The sequence below is a fragment of the Hippoglossus stenolepis genome, chromosome 17, assembly GCF_022539355.2.
Source record: "Hippoglossus stenolepis isolate QCI-W04-F060 chromosome 17, HSTE1.2, whole genome shotgun sequence".
NCBI classification, from domain to species: Eukaryota; Metazoa; Chordata; class Actinopteri; order Pleuronectiformes; family Pleuronectidae; genus Hippoglossus; species Hippoglossus stenolepis.
Genome location: NC_061499.1, coordinates 2049892 through 2064886, shown reverse-complemented (window position 1 = coordinate 2064886; position 14995 = coordinate 2049892). Strand labels below are relative to the sequence as shown.

Sequence of the window (14995 nt, the reverse complement as noted above, 5' to 3'; positions counted from 1 at the left end):
GGGGTTTTGCTCGATTCATGTCGGTGATATTTCACTTTATTTTACTAATAACTTCAAACTTTTGAAGATTTGCGGCTAAATCAACTCGTCTGGTTGATGAACAAATCCAAGGAAACATTTTCGATTCAAACACAAAGATCTTTATTATCTGAAACAGGTCAAAGAACCAGAATCATTCAAAGCAAGAAGTCATCAGTCGATGAAGAATGATTCGGATCAGACACAGAGCAGCGAAGAGACGGAGACCAGCAGCAGAGTCCCAGGTCAGGACTGGGGACACTGGTCTCTCCTCAGTGTCTCTGACAGCGGAGTCTGGGAGCCCTGGGAGGCCTCGCAGGTCACAGAGCCCACCTTCCTCCACTGCTCAGCAGGGAGCCTCAGGGTGCTGCTCCAGCTGTAGCGGCCGTCGTTCTCCAGCACCCCGGGGCTGCTGCTCGCCTCCCAGCCGCCGCCGCCGCCGCTGCTGCCGTCCACCTTCCAGGACAGACTCCAGTCGGAGGGGAAGCCCTTGTTGGCCAGGCATATGAGCGAGGCCGTCCCCTGCTGCAGCTCCTCGCTGGAGGGGGGCAGCACCGTCAGGGTGGGACGGACATCACCTGCAGGACACAGCCATCAACTTAGAGCACAGGGAGCTGTCACTCAAACACCACCCTCCCTGTAGGTCTCTGCTCCAGTCACTGTTTCACTTCCCTTTAACAAGCCTCTCATGCACGTCAGCACAGAATCACCACACAACTCAAATACATCCACAAACTGATTCTGCACAATTATTAAACACACAAAATCATCACAAATCTTAAATATACACAACATGTACAAACTCATCAGATTATCTGACGGCCATCAAACGTTCTTCATGTGGGATTCAATCCTTTTCATTTGAAGAAATGATTTTAAACTTCAATGAAAACCACACATATTACAATATTATGACAGAACGTTTTTAAATCTTTATCTTCATTAAATTTTGTTCATCCAGGACAATATGGTGTTTGAACCGTGGATATTCACCTTCTTGTCCTATATTCGAAACAAGCATCTGAACACAGGGAAACTTAGTTCATCTTGAAATACTTTATCTTTTAAATTATAATTAATCCTTAAAAACAGGTTAAACTGACTTAATATCTTTTCTACAGTTCAACTTAAAGCTGGACTGTGAAGTGAAGCTGCTCTGAGATCAGCTGCAGGATGAAGGAGGAGGAATAAAAACAGGAATAATAAAAGTGTAATGAATGAAACATCTTCCTCCGACTGCAGAGACTCGACTCTCTGACTCTGTTTGACGCAACTAAAGCGACAAAACCTCAAGATGCAACTTTAAAGTCAAATCTGGGGGAAATGATTCATCCTGTGATCTTAATGTTTGTTATTCATTTCAGGGACTTTTCACAGTTTCTGCTGCTGAAACAAACTTTGTCTAAAATGTTTGAAAAAGCTTTAATCGACGTGGAAACACAGACTCTCTTCCTGCGCATGATGAATATGAAGGAAATGAAAAGAGGTGAAATAAAAGAGTAAATATTTGACTTACTTCCAACATCCAGTCTGGTTCCTGCACCACACGTGTACCACAGTGACACACACTCACTGAGCCGTCGTACAAAAACCTCTGAGGACACAACTCTCTGACTCTGAAACAAACAAACGCACCAGAACTGCTGTTTGTGAGATTTGTCTCAGAATAACAAGAATAACTAAATAAGAAGAATAACAGAATAAGAAGAATAGATAAAAAATGAAATGTTTTAATCTTTGTATGAAGATTTTCAAGAAAACCAAGCTGTTGTAAAACTCCATTCAAATAGGGGAAGTCGTCCTGAAACATCAAACTGCATGATGATAATGTTAACACCTCCTGATCAATCCTCTGATAAATAATTGATTTATTGATGAACAGCATCATCAGAGCATTTCCATAGAGTCACTTTGCATCAGCAGCTCCACGCTCCACTGCTCTGGGACAGTTTATAGTCCAGGGAGGTGAGGACGGGATGACTGACAGCTCTCCCTCATGACCACAGACATCCTGCTCATCAGAAACATGAGCTTTACCTCCGTCCTCGTCTGGACTCTGCTCTGCTGCTGCTTCACAGGTAAAGTCCGGACCATCAAACTCCTCTGTCGACTCGCTGCCTCTGAAATGAAGCTGACGAACCCACCAAGCTGCTTCTTGTTTCTGTGTCTGTGTCCTCAGAGTCCAGGGGACAAGTCACAGTGACCCAGCCTGGAGCAGTGAGATCCGCTGTGGGAGGCTCCGTCACCATCTCCTGTAGAACCAGTGAGAATGTTTATAGTTCAAACCGTTTGGACTGGTACCAGCAGAGAGATGGAGGAGCTCCTAAACTGATGATTCACACGGCTTCCACTCGAGCTTCAGGGATTCCAGGTCGTTTTTCAGGCAGCGGCAGTAACAAGGACTTCACTCTGACCATCAGTGGAGTCCAGGCTGAAGACGCTGCAGTTTACCACTGTATCGGTGAATTTGATGCCAGCAAGTGGAATTTCTACACACAGTGAAAAACCACCGTACAAAAACCTCGTGAACAGAAACTGAAGTGACAGCTGCAGCTGGACGCTACACACTTCACTGAGGACACACACACACACACACACACACACACACACACACACACACACATGGGGGTCAAACAAAGCTGAGAGTTGGGATGAAACTGCTCGTCAGTGTTTCACTTCCCTCTCTGAGCTCTGTAGCCATGGCAACAGACGGGCATCACTGCTGGACCGTGACAACAGACGGGTTTCAGTGCTAAAGATAAAAAGTACGAAAAGTAAGAAAATCTTAACTGGTACAAGCTGCCTCGGAAAAGTTAAATACTTGTGTTCATTTCAATTAGCACAACAGAAACATCCCAAAAATATGGATGTTTATATATGTATATATATATACTGTATATAAGTACACAGATAACTCCTCATATACCATCATGTCAGTTATCTGAGGACATGATGGTATATGAGGACATGATGGTATATGAGGACATGATGGTATATGAGGACATGATGGTATATGAGGACATGATGGTATATGAGGACATGATGGTATATGAGGACATGATGGTATATGAGGAGTTATCTGTGGACATGATGGTATATGAGGAGTTATCTGTGGACATGATGGTATATGAGGAGTTATCTGTGGACATGATAGTATATGAGGAGTTATCTGTGGACATGATGGTATATGAGGAGTTATCTGAGGACATGATGGTATATGAGGAGTTATCTGAGGACATGATGGTATATGAGGAGTGAGGACATGATGGTATATGAGGAGTTATCTGAGGACATGATGGTATATGAGGAGTTATCTGAGGACATGATGGTATATGAGGAGTGAGGACATGATGGTATATGAGGAGTTATCTGAGGACATGATGGTATATGAGGAGTTATCTGTGGACATGATGGTATATGAGGAGTTATCTGTGGACATGATGGTATATGAGGAGTTATCTGTGGACATGATGGTATATGAGGAGTTATCTGTGGACATGATGGTATATGAGGAGTTATCTGTGGACATGATGGTATATGAGGAGTTATCTGAGGACATGATGGTATATGAGGAGTTATCTGAGGACATGATGGTATATGAGGAGTTATCTGTGGACATGATGGTATATGAGGAGTGAGGACATGATGGTATATGAGGAGTTATCTGAGGACATGATGGTATATGAGGAGTTATCTGAGGACATGATGGTATATGAGGAGTTATCTGAGGACATGATGGTATATGAGGAGTTATCTGAGGACATGATGGTATATGAGGAGTTATCTGTAGACATGATGGTATATGAGGAGTTATCTGAGGACATGATGGTATATGAGGAGTTATCTGAGGACATGATGGTATATGAGGAGTTATCTGTGGACATGATGGTATATGAGGAGTTATCTGAGGACATGATGGTATATGAGGAGTTATCTGTGGACATGATGGTATATGAGGAGTTATCTGTGGACATGATGGTATATGAGGAGTTATCTGTGGACATGATGGTATATGAGGAGTTATCTGAGGACATGATGGTATATGAGGAGTGAGGACATGATGGTATATGAGGAGTTATCTGTGGACATGATGGTATATGAGGAGTTATCTGTGGACATGATGGTATATGAGGAGTTATCTGAGGACATGATGGTATATGAGGAGTTATCTGAGGACATGATGGTATATGAGGAGTTATCTGTGGACATGATGGTATATGAGGAGTTATCTGTGGACATGATGGTATATGAGGAGTTATCTGTAGACATGATGGTATATGAGGAGTTATCTGTGGACATGATGGTATATGAGGAGTTATCTGTGGACATGATGGTATATGAGGAGTGAGGACATGATGGTATATGAGGAGTTATCTGTGGACATGATGGTATATGAGGAGTTATCTGAGGACATGATGGTATATGAGGAGTTATCTGAGGACATGATGGTATATGAGGAGTGAGGACATGATGGTATATGAGGAGTTATCTGTGGACATGATGGTATATGAGGAGTGAGGACATGATGGTATATGAGGAGTTATCTGAGGACAAGATGGTATATGAGGAGTTATCTGAGGACATGATGGTATATGAGGAGTTATCTGTGGACATGATGGTATATGAGGAGTTATCTGAGGACATGATGGTATATGAGGAGTTATCTGAGGACATGTATATTTATCTAACCTCTCGGTGTGAAACTGTTCATGTCATTAGGGAAATGAAGTTTTCAGGTGTAACTGACGGTTGAGTTCAGATGCAGGTGGAGAAACTGAGAAGTTTCACTCTGAAGATCTTCACGTAGGAATCAGTATTTAAACTGTGGCTGAGTTTCAGGGTCAAACTACTGGTTAGTGGGGACATCTGCTGGTTGACAAGTGTCACTGCAGATGTTTCACCTGAGGAGAACAGCAGCAGCGCAGCTACGTCACCACATCTGTTAACATGTGGGTCCTTGAGTTGTACCATCAAAAAACCACGTTGTTATTATTATTTTCCTATCTATTATAATAATTACCATTCTAGGGTAAAGAAAACAACAGTTCAAACAATTTAGATGAGACAAACATGTGAAAACATCACTAGTATTATTTTACCTTCAGTTTCTACCAGAAGATCCTTTCACCTGAAACTTACAGACTGAACCTTTAAATGTTTCCAACCGTTCTTCATTATGATCAGGGCTTTTATTTTGAAACAGAGTTCCGGATGTGAGGGGGCGTCACTCTGTGGCTCTTGACTTTTGGTTCTGGTTTTAAACAGAGTGGCTGAAGTTTAGTTTCCTCACTGACTCCGGATCTCCTCTGGATCTCCTCTGGATCTCCTCTGGATCTCCTCTGCTGGAGCTCAGGTGAGATGACGACCTCCCCCCCCGGCTCTGTGGCCTTTGACGGGATGTACACGCAGCTGATCGAGGCCGACGACCAGCAGCACTGCAAGACAGATGTGGAAGGTAAGAATCAGATCCAGATGTTCGCCTCCACCTCATGTTGAGCTTCTTCTCTCCGGTTTGACTCAATAACCTGGAACACAACTCCAGCTGCATTATGTCTCCTTCTCTTTCATTTACACCAAATATTAATTAGAATTAGAATTAACGTTTCGATGCAGAACTTTACAAAACTGCTCAACATGAATAAACAAGGTTCAGGACGTTTCAGGACTGAGTCAAATAAATCCAGATAATTGAAATAAAACAGAACTTAATATGGAATAAACCATAAACAAAGAGGAGTAGAAGCAATAAAAGGATGAAAGTAAAAAACAAAGGGGGAGGGGGTTACATCTATAAATCTTTTACCTTTTTATATTCTCTGAACCAAAGAATATTCCCAGTTTCCTAAAGCCCAACTCAAGATCAACCAATCACACGAGAAGATGAAAAGCAGCAACTCTTTTTTATAATTGCTTGAAAGCTCAAATAAATAAGGTAAAATAATCTTTCATCAGTCCAGCCAGGGGAAACTTGTCCATAAATCCACACAGACAGCTGACAGACAACAACAACTACTACTACTACTACAACTACTACTACAACAACTACTACTACTACTACTACTACTACTACTACTATTAATAATAATAATAATAATAATAATAATAATAATATTAAATCCTGAATCTGTGTATAACCTGGTGATTTCTGCCTCACATCCACACAAGTGAAAGTCATTTGTGCTTGGTTCGATAAGGTGCAGTTCACATTTCCCACGGCCCTGAATCTGTTCTGACACGTCTCAGATACAAGTCTGAACTTTTCCCTCGTAAACAAAAGGCTCCACAACTTAAGAAAATTTGTGTTGAATACTTTATACAGAGTTCTAGAAGCCATGGAATTGTATTTTTAAAATTCAAAAGCACAGTTAGAACTTTTCAGACCCGTCCATCGTGATGTGAAAAATGTGGATATTAGGCAGATGTGTGATTGTCACTTTTATGATTGATTATAGTGCGATGATCGTTTTTTCTAATTAATCATTTGTCCTATGACATGTCATCGTTTCTAAAAGTGAACAAAATTACACAAGTAGAGAATATTCTGTTTACTTGGGAATGTTGAACTGAAGAAAGTCTCTCGGCTACAATGAGGTTTCTCTCACGTCTCAGGTTATGTGAGGACATCGTGTGAACCAATGAACGAGACTCATTTGATGTATTTTTACTTTGTGGATTATTTGTTTTACTTTAATAAATAAACGTCCCCCCCCCAGTCTCCCAGGTCAGACTGACCCCCCGGCTGAGCGGCCCCGGGCCCTACCGCCTCGCCACCATCTGCCTGGCTACGCTCTGCGCCATCCTGCTGATCTCCATCATAGCCGTGGCTGCACAGGGTGAGTAGACGTCAGGTGACAGTGACTGCGGGGGTGTGGTTCACAGCTTAGAGAGCAGATACAGAGTCCCAGTGTTCCAGCTCATGTTCCAGCTCTTCTGTTCTCCGACTGTCCACCTGCTCAGATGTGATGAATTCACAACTGCTGACTTTACACTTTCAGTCCAGAAAAGAGGATCTAGTGATTTGAGCGTTGCAACACATAACACATTTTATGGAATATTAGCCAATAGTGTGGCTGTGTGTGACATGCGTTTAGTACACATGCGTGCATGTGTGTGTGTGTGTGTGTGTGTGTGTGTGTGTGTGTGTGTGTGTGTGTGTGTGTGTGTGTGTGCGTGTATACTTGTTATATTGAAAAAGCTGCGGAGTGCAGAAGCTGAAAAGCTGATTCTGCTTTTAATCAACTCGTTAACTAAACTGCTGCTAGTTGAGTCAGAGGCTGTTTTCAGACCTGAACTGAACCACTGACGTGTTCCTGACATGTTCCTCACGTTCCTCATGTCTTCGTTCCTGACGTGTTCCTGACATGTTCCTCACGTGTTCCTGACATGTTCCTGACATGTTCCTCACGTGTTCCTCACGTGTTCCTGACGTGTTCCTGACATGTTCCTCACGTGTTCCTGACATGTTCCTCACGTGTTCCTGACATGTTCCTGATGTGTTCCTCACATGTTCCTGACATGTTCCTGACATGATCCTCACGTGTTCCTGACATGTTCCTGACATGTTCTAGAGGTTCTGTCTGTGAGAACAAATGCCTGAGTCGGTGTCTCTGGACATTTTCTGGAGGTTTCTAACACGTGACGGACGTGAAACTGGAAGAACACAAACATCTCAGGATGAAGAAGAGGAGCCGTACACGTAAAGGACGAAGACGTCCACTTGGAAACACGAGGAGGTTCCAGATCTTCTGGTGATGAGGGCCGACGCCGGTGTGGATGAGCTGTAAACAACAACACTGATCTTTCCACAGCAGAGTTTATACGTCATGTCCGGCCTCCTGCTGCCCTACAGGCTCCGCCTCCTGGTGCTCTACAGGCTCCGCCCCTCGCCTGGATGTTCCCACATGTTCCTGTTTGAACGAGTCGGAGCCGACAACCTGCTGCTGTTTAGTGTATCTGACATTGGGTTAGAGTGAGTCAACAGAGGCGACGAGGTTAAAAACTGCTAAAAGATTTTAAACGTCATATTTGGGCTGTAGATGAATTCACTCTCTTTTTACTGGTCCATGGTTCCACAGATAAAAGCAAACCTCAGGGAGGAGGTGAAGTCGCCTCAGAGACACAGAAGCAGATGCAGGATGTGAACGTGACGGCTCTGACCGCCGCCAACATCGCTCTGCTGCAGGAGAAGAAGCAGCAGAAGAAGCAGATTGACGAGCTGCTGGTCAAACTGGCCACCTTGATGGCCACTAAGGGTACAAACCTTTTTAAATGGACGTGTATTTGACTTAGAGATCGGATGATTCTTACAGACAAGTTTTCTAGTTGAATCAATTAATGACAAATGACGATATAAGTAATCAATTATTTCAGATTCATGGTACTGGTTGGTTCGTCGTTGCCTGGAGACGTCATGAAACTGTCGGGGGCCATTTAATACGGACATGTACTGATATCCTGGAAAATAATTCATATTTGACACATTAAAGTGTGTTTACGTCTGTGTCCTTCTTCAGCTCCTGAGGTGATCAAACCGATCGTCTGCCCCGTGGAGTGGCATCTCTTCAACAACAGCTGTTACCTCATCTCCAGACTGTTCAGGGATTGGGCGGAGAGTCAGTCGTACTGCCAGAGCCAAGGCGCTCACCTGGCCATCATCCACTCGGCCGAGGAGCAGGTACGTCACAACACATCAGCTGCTGCTAGAACGGAGACGTTAATCAGTGATGAACGTGTCGAATACGCTTTTTCCTTCTCAGACGTTTCTGTGGGATCTCCTTCCCAGAGGCCACTGGAACGCCTTCTGGTTCGGGATCACTGACGAGCACACAGAGGATCAGTGGAAATGGGTGGACGGAACTCCGCTGGTCGGAGGGTAGGTTCATGGATTCAGTGAGGAGCCTCCACCACGAGAAGCTGCTCAGAACTCTTCATCTGTAGTGAAACGTTGTGTCACCTGTTGTGATGCTTCCGGTTGAATCCGAGGCTCTTGTGTATCTTTCTAACTCCTGTCAGCAGTGAAATCATCAACTACTTTTCTCACAGTCTCCTCTTTCCAACGTGCTGCTGGGGCATCTTGTTGCATTAGTCCAAAGAACTTTGAACTTTGTGGATTTCTCTGAATTTCTGTTTCTGAGTTTTATCTCGAGGTGAATACTCTGAGGTTCTGGCCTTGACACAGAAACATCCCAAAAAATGTTTATCTCGTTCTCTATCTCTAGCTCGTTTTAAAAAGGTCCCCTTGTTTACAGAACTCTTCACCTTCGTGTTGCAATGACACAAGAACCATTTTAACCGAGAGTCCATCACTTTTAAACCCTTGAAATTTGGGTCCTTTGTATTAAAATCCCTCAGAGTTCTTTCCATTTTCACGTGAATCCGCTCAAATTACAACTAGAATGTTGTGTTATTATTATTTGATTCAACTTGACTGTGCTAAACAAAAGATCCTGAAGAGCAACGAGGACCAGAAGGAAGATACACAAACACCACTGACCGATGGACCCTGTTAAACATTGACTGGTCACAGACCTGCAGACTTCGGTGCAGGTTTTGACTTGTGAGCTGCTCAGGCTCGGTTCTTGTCTTCTTTGGGAAAAGTGGAAGAAAATTAACTATTTTATGTGTAAACTCCAAATCAGCACTTCCTGTTTCCCTGGAAAATCATCGCTTCGACACAGAAAGTATCTGAAGGGCAGGAACAGAAATAGGAACTTAAGTTGGATAAATACTTTAAACATGAAGTTACAAACTGGTTCTTCTCATGTAGTGAATCCTGTTGTTGTGTTGATGTGTTCGGTTCCATCAGCATCTAGTGTCCTTGTGTCCTGGGAGAGGATCCTCACATGTGACTGAGCTTCATTCACGGCTCAGAGAGTTTCTCTGTAGTTTGACTCTTGTTGAGTTAAGAACAGAGGAAGTTGCTCCTTGTTAACGTCTGTGAGACAAACTGCGATCGGTGAGTAATTGGTTGCTTGAAGTTTCTCATAAACGTCCCTGGATTGTCTGGAAAACGTCCCCTGAGACGTCTGGACTACATTTCATTTTCCTTAACTTCCCTCTAACTCCACCATCTGGTCAAAATGTCAACTTGTCCTTTAAGACTAAAGACTCTTATGACCTAAAAAGCTATTATTCTCTGTTTAGTGCTATGTAGCTCATGTTAGCATGTAATTTAGTAGATTCCATTAAATTGAGGGGAGCCAACACAACAATGCAGATCATGAAATCCTTGTTGGTTGGTTGATGAACCTGATCGGCAGACGTGATGATCTAAGTTACAGATGTGAGAGAACAGCTGGAGGGAGGCAGGATCCTGTCTGCCAGCAGCAAACAGCAGCTGACCTCTGTCCTCTGACCTCTGACCTCTGTCCTCTGACCTCTGTCCTCTGTCCTCTGACCTCTGTCCTCTGTCCTCGGGCCTCTGATGAAAAGCAAAGAGAGAGGAGCTGAAATCTGTGACACAGCTGTTTGTCTTCTGCTTTTCTATCCACTGTGTTTACTTGATGTTTCTGTAACCATCAGATTTTTCTTCCTCATTTTGAAAATATCTTTTGATGACAGATCTTTTGTCGTCCCTCTTGTGGCCCCTCATTCCTTCCCTTCCTCTTTTCCTGCTGACATCTCTTTGTCCTGACTCTGCTGTTTCACAATGATCTTTATTCATTTCTGTGCAACTTTTATAATTCATATCCAAATTTAATAATTCTATGGTAAAGAGTAAGATTTCCATTGAATCACTGAGTGTTTATGGATGATTTGACCGAGTCGTTGAATCGTCTGTCCTCACTTCAGCTTCTGGGAGGTCGGCGAGCCCAACAACCACATCGACGAGGACTGCGGCTACATGATCAAAACCCGGGTGCTGGAGCGAGTGGCCATCAGGAGCTGGTACGACGCCCCCTGCCACATGGACCTGCCGTACATCTGTGAGAAGGAGATGGGCGCCGGGGTCAGCACGGCCATTCCACACTGAGGCGCCAAGGAAACCAGTCGCTGGTTCATCAGGTTTTAACAAACGTCTGCGTCTACAGATATCTTACTTTCTTAATTGTCTTTCAAAACCTCAACTTTTAATTGACGTGATTTTGATCTGAATACATTCAGATGTGGATTTTGCCTGAAACAAAGGACACATTAAAAGTCTTGCTTCTTGTGTCAGAGAACGGGACTAAAGAAGGAAATGTGAAGCAGTAAAAAAACTGTATTTAGTCTAAAATGTCAGCAGGTAAAGTTTTTTACAAGTTATCAAATTATACACTCGTTATTATGATTAATGAATAATTGTCCAAACGAATCCTTGTTTCTTTTTAACTTGACCTAACGCATCATTTCACTTTGGCATTTTACACCTTTCTTATGAAAATCATCAATTTCAATAATTACCACTTTCATTAGAATCTCTTATGTGTTTATAATCAATCTAAGTAAATGAAAGAAATAATATCATTCAGATTTTAATGGATCCACCTGGTGGTCACATGGTTTACTAGTTACTTATAATTGTACATACATATATAATATGTGTTTTATATAACATGCGATGCTTTATAGTCTAATGAAACCTCAGTTTAGTCACTTTCTGTATCTTTGCCTTAAACCACACGAATGTCTAATTTTTTACACGCTTGTATTTGAGAATTTATAAATCAGGGATTCAAGATAACTTTTTATGTTTTGATTTGTTTCTAACATGTGATATTGAACTGCTTTAGCATATTAGCATTTTAACTGTACATAAAGGAAGTGAGCCGACGCTAGAATAGTGGGATCCTCTGATCTGAAGAGAGTTTGATGCACTCGTGCTCCGTTGATCCAACATGTGGAAGAAGTGTGTCCTGTGGATCATGTGAATAAACAACAAACTTTATTTTGTGTATGTGAATCTCTCGCTGTGATGGAAGTTTTCTGCTGAAGGACAATTTAATTTAGATTTGATTCGTCAGTGGTCGTCTAGATTATAAAAAAGCAACATTTAATGGATGAAAAACACGTTGACTGTTGTCTGTAATGTTGTTGTTGCCCAGCAGGTGGCGCTGCTCGAACAAACAACCTTTAGTCAAAATAGTGATTCCAGTTTTCCTGCTGCTGCAGTTTTAGACCTTTCAAAGTAAAAGCATATTCAGTCCCTATCATTAATTCACATTTATTCATCATGTGAATTATTTAGATTTTTGAAAAATTAAAATCAGGGTTATGGCAAAGTTAAAATGTGTTAATGAGGCCAAGGAGTTTAAAGAGTTCATCTTCTAATTAACTACATGAAACAAGATGCAGGATTATAATTGGACACAATCTATCTGTGTTTATTTGTAATCTATGAGTATTTCTACTTTGCACAAATCTACCTTCTTCAGGGTTTTTATCAAACAGAAAACACAGAATCAGAAACAGTCCCCACAACCAACTTCACCCAACGTGCCAGTGACGTCTGGTCTGTTCCTCTCCGAGCTGCTGGACCCACATTCCACTGCATCTCGTCCACTTCCTGCTGCGTCGCTGACTGAACAAGTCAAAGGTAGAGAGAGGAGGGGACGGTTTGTTCTGCTGCTCCCCTCCTGAGCTCGTTACCACAGGGAGTTATCAGGAAGTCAGCTAGCCCTCTTCTGTCACACTTCATTAGGCCGGATTACAGGCCCACGACTTACCCGGAGGAGGAAGGAGAAGCACCCGGGCTCGTTACTCGCTCGCTGTCGTAACGGCCCAAACACTGAACTCAGGAACAAGAGCTCAGAGCAAAACTTCAGGTGATGGTTAAAGAAGACTCGAGTCGCTGAGTCATTACAAAACATCTGCTTCTCTTTCTTTCATGTGTGTTTTCACTCGAATATTAAATCATGTTCACCCAATATTTAGATTCATAGACTTACTTGTTTTGTGCTTAATTCTAAAGCAGCTTCACCGTCTTGATACAATAAAGACTTAAATTACTTGATCTGTGAAGTTTGACTCACAGAATTTCTTACTTACTTATTAATCCTCCTGGTAGAATAATAAATATGATTTTGTTTAGCTGTCATACTGTTGTAAGGCGACCTCTAGTGGCTGACGTTAGGGGATGTTAGTTAAAGGAGCGACAGAGCCGGATGTTCGAATCCCGCGTGAAACGAAAAGTCAGCTTTGTTTCTTTTATTCATATATTTCTTAAGGTAACCATGGTGACAGAGGTCTGGTTTATCTGACACGTGTAAACTCATTCGAGGCTTGAGACAAACGTCCTTTATGGTCGTGCATGTTGAAGGACCTGTTTCTGCGTCTGCAGGTCCTCTATGGTCCTCGTGACGTACGTACATGTTGTGTTATTCAACACATTTCCAGTCCAGTGGGTGGCGCTCTGTTGGTTCGGTTGCTAAAAAGAGAAGAAGAAGTGGAAGAACGTGGACGCTGGTTTTGAAGAGAGGCTGAGGGAGGACGAATAGAACAGAGGCCAACTTCTTGAATTACATCGCATTTGATAAAAAGGCCTATTGCGCATTACCGCCACCTACTGGAGTGGAATTGAACGGCAGACCAACGCGGACCTTCATGTACGTGTGATCGGAAACAAGTGGGCAACTCTCAACGCAGAGTGGTCAACCCGTTGCCCCTCGTGACTGAGCAGAAAACGTTGAGGACGTGGACACCGTGGATCAAACCCAAACCTGAGCAGCGCCCCCTGCAGGGCTTATATCAACTGAAATTTAAACCCATTGAAAAGAGACATTAATGAGACATTACAGTCTTTTCTTTGACGTTTATATTGATCCATTAATCCAGTTCATTCAAATCAGCAAATCATTCAGAAAGAAAATGTGTATTCGATATGACTGAAACAAACCTGAGCAGGAGGTCGTTATGTGCCTTGCTCCAGGACACTAAGGGACCGTGCAGGCATTTAACCTGTGAGTGTTTGACCAACAAATTAAACCGACAGGTCTCACAAGACTTTGAAACGCTGATGTCGCTGCATGAAGTCAACGAGGCCTGAGCCAAAACCTGCTGCTAAAAAAAAAGAGGCTTAGTGTGAAAGTCGTGGCTGCAGGCGGCCGTCAAACATCGGAGATGATCTCAGTAGCGAGTCCGTGATGCAGGAGGGGAGGAGCCAGAGCTTAGAGCTGAAACCAGGCAGCGTTACCTGAGCACCCAAACATCTGCCAGCTGTTTGAGCATCTGGACAAAGGGACGAGCGGCTCGGACATCGTGACGCTCGTCAGTTTAGAGCTCGTTCTTTGTATCAGCGAGTCCTCTGTCATCATGTCTTCTACAGATGGATGGAGACAAAACTCTGGGGGAAGAAGGTGTTGAGTGACCTTTGCCCTCTTATACCTCATTTACACCAATTTAACGGGTCTACGCAGGGTTTTTAAACCACTTCTTTCCCTTCGCCAGTAGAGGAGTTTCTGTTTCTTCCCCCGGTGAGTCCTGTTTGGTCACTGCAGCGTCATCTGACACAGGAGTGAATAAACCAAATGAATCCATTCACGTTGCAGACTGAAGATGTGAGTGGAGCTTTGGGTTAGCCCTGACCAGTGGACAAGAGGCTGAAAATGAAGCCTAAACATCTCAGATACGAAAGCTGCCATCTTGCGCATGTTGTGCAGTCGTGATCGTGGAGCCGCATAACGAGATCCCAGTGTCAGCTGTCAATCATCACGTCTCAGCCGGTTTTTATATCATCAAATAACTGATTCAAACCAAACTGATCAGAAACACTTGAACAAACATCAGAGAGATAAGAACGAGCTGAAATGACAGAAACCATCTTCATTTATTTAATTTGTACTTAGACTTTTAGTTTGGTCCATGTTCCGTCTGCAGCCAGCCACCAGGGGGCGATCCAGATGATGTAGCTTCACTCTTAGGAGCTGTCCTTCTATATTTATAGTTTATAGTTTATTTGTTGCTCTCAATATCACAACTATAGATTATTTGACCAAATTCAGAAATCAATGTAAATTTTTCTATTCTTTAAATTTTCTTTTAATTGTTTTGAATCATGAGG

General features: G+C 42.9%; 1 protein-coding gene and 2 gene segments (V, D, J or C); 2 read left to right on the top strand and 1 right to left on the bottom strand.

Annotated features, from left to right (window-relative positions):
* Window positions 1-117: 117 nt before the first annotated feature.
* Window positions 118-2231, bottom strand: LOC118124669. The segment is given in 3 exon segments: window positions 118-596; window positions 1535-1634; window positions 2056-2231. Coding segments are annotated over 3 exon segments (489 nt in total).
* Window positions 1982-2551, top strand: LOC118124671. The segment is given in 2 exon segments: window positions 1982-2096; window positions 2198-2551. Coding segments are annotated over 2 exon segments (405 nt in total).
* Window positions 2552-5229: 2678 nt separating this feature from the next.
* On the top strand, window positions 5230-11884 carry LOC118124647 (C-type lectin domain family 4 member E). Its single transcript, XM_035182684.2, has 6 exons — window positions 5230-5473; window positions 6732-6851; window positions 8094-8270; window positions 8532-8692; window positions 8775-8890; window positions 10810-11884. Exons 1-6 carry the CDS (start codon window positions 5377-5379, stop codon window positions 10988-10990), a joined length of 852 nt encoding a protein of 283 aa, XP_035038575.1. The 5' UTR covers window positions 5230-5376; the 3' UTR covers window positions 10991-11884.
* The last annotated feature ends 3111 nt before the right edge of the window (window positions 11885-14995 follow it).

Coding starts and splice junctions, on each gene's coding strand:
- LOC118124647 (XM_035182684.2), top strand. CDS start 5,377: ATGACGACCTCCCCCCCCGGCTCTGTGGCCTTTGACGGGATGTACACG. Junction 8,271..8,531: donor CACCTTGATGGCCACTAAGG/GTACAAACCTTT, acceptor GTCCTTCTTCAG/CTCCTGAGGTGATCAAACCG. Junction 8,891..10,809: donor GGAACTCCGCTGGTCGGAGG/GTAGGTTCATGG, acceptor TCCTCACTTCAG/CTTCTGGGAGGTCGGCGAGC.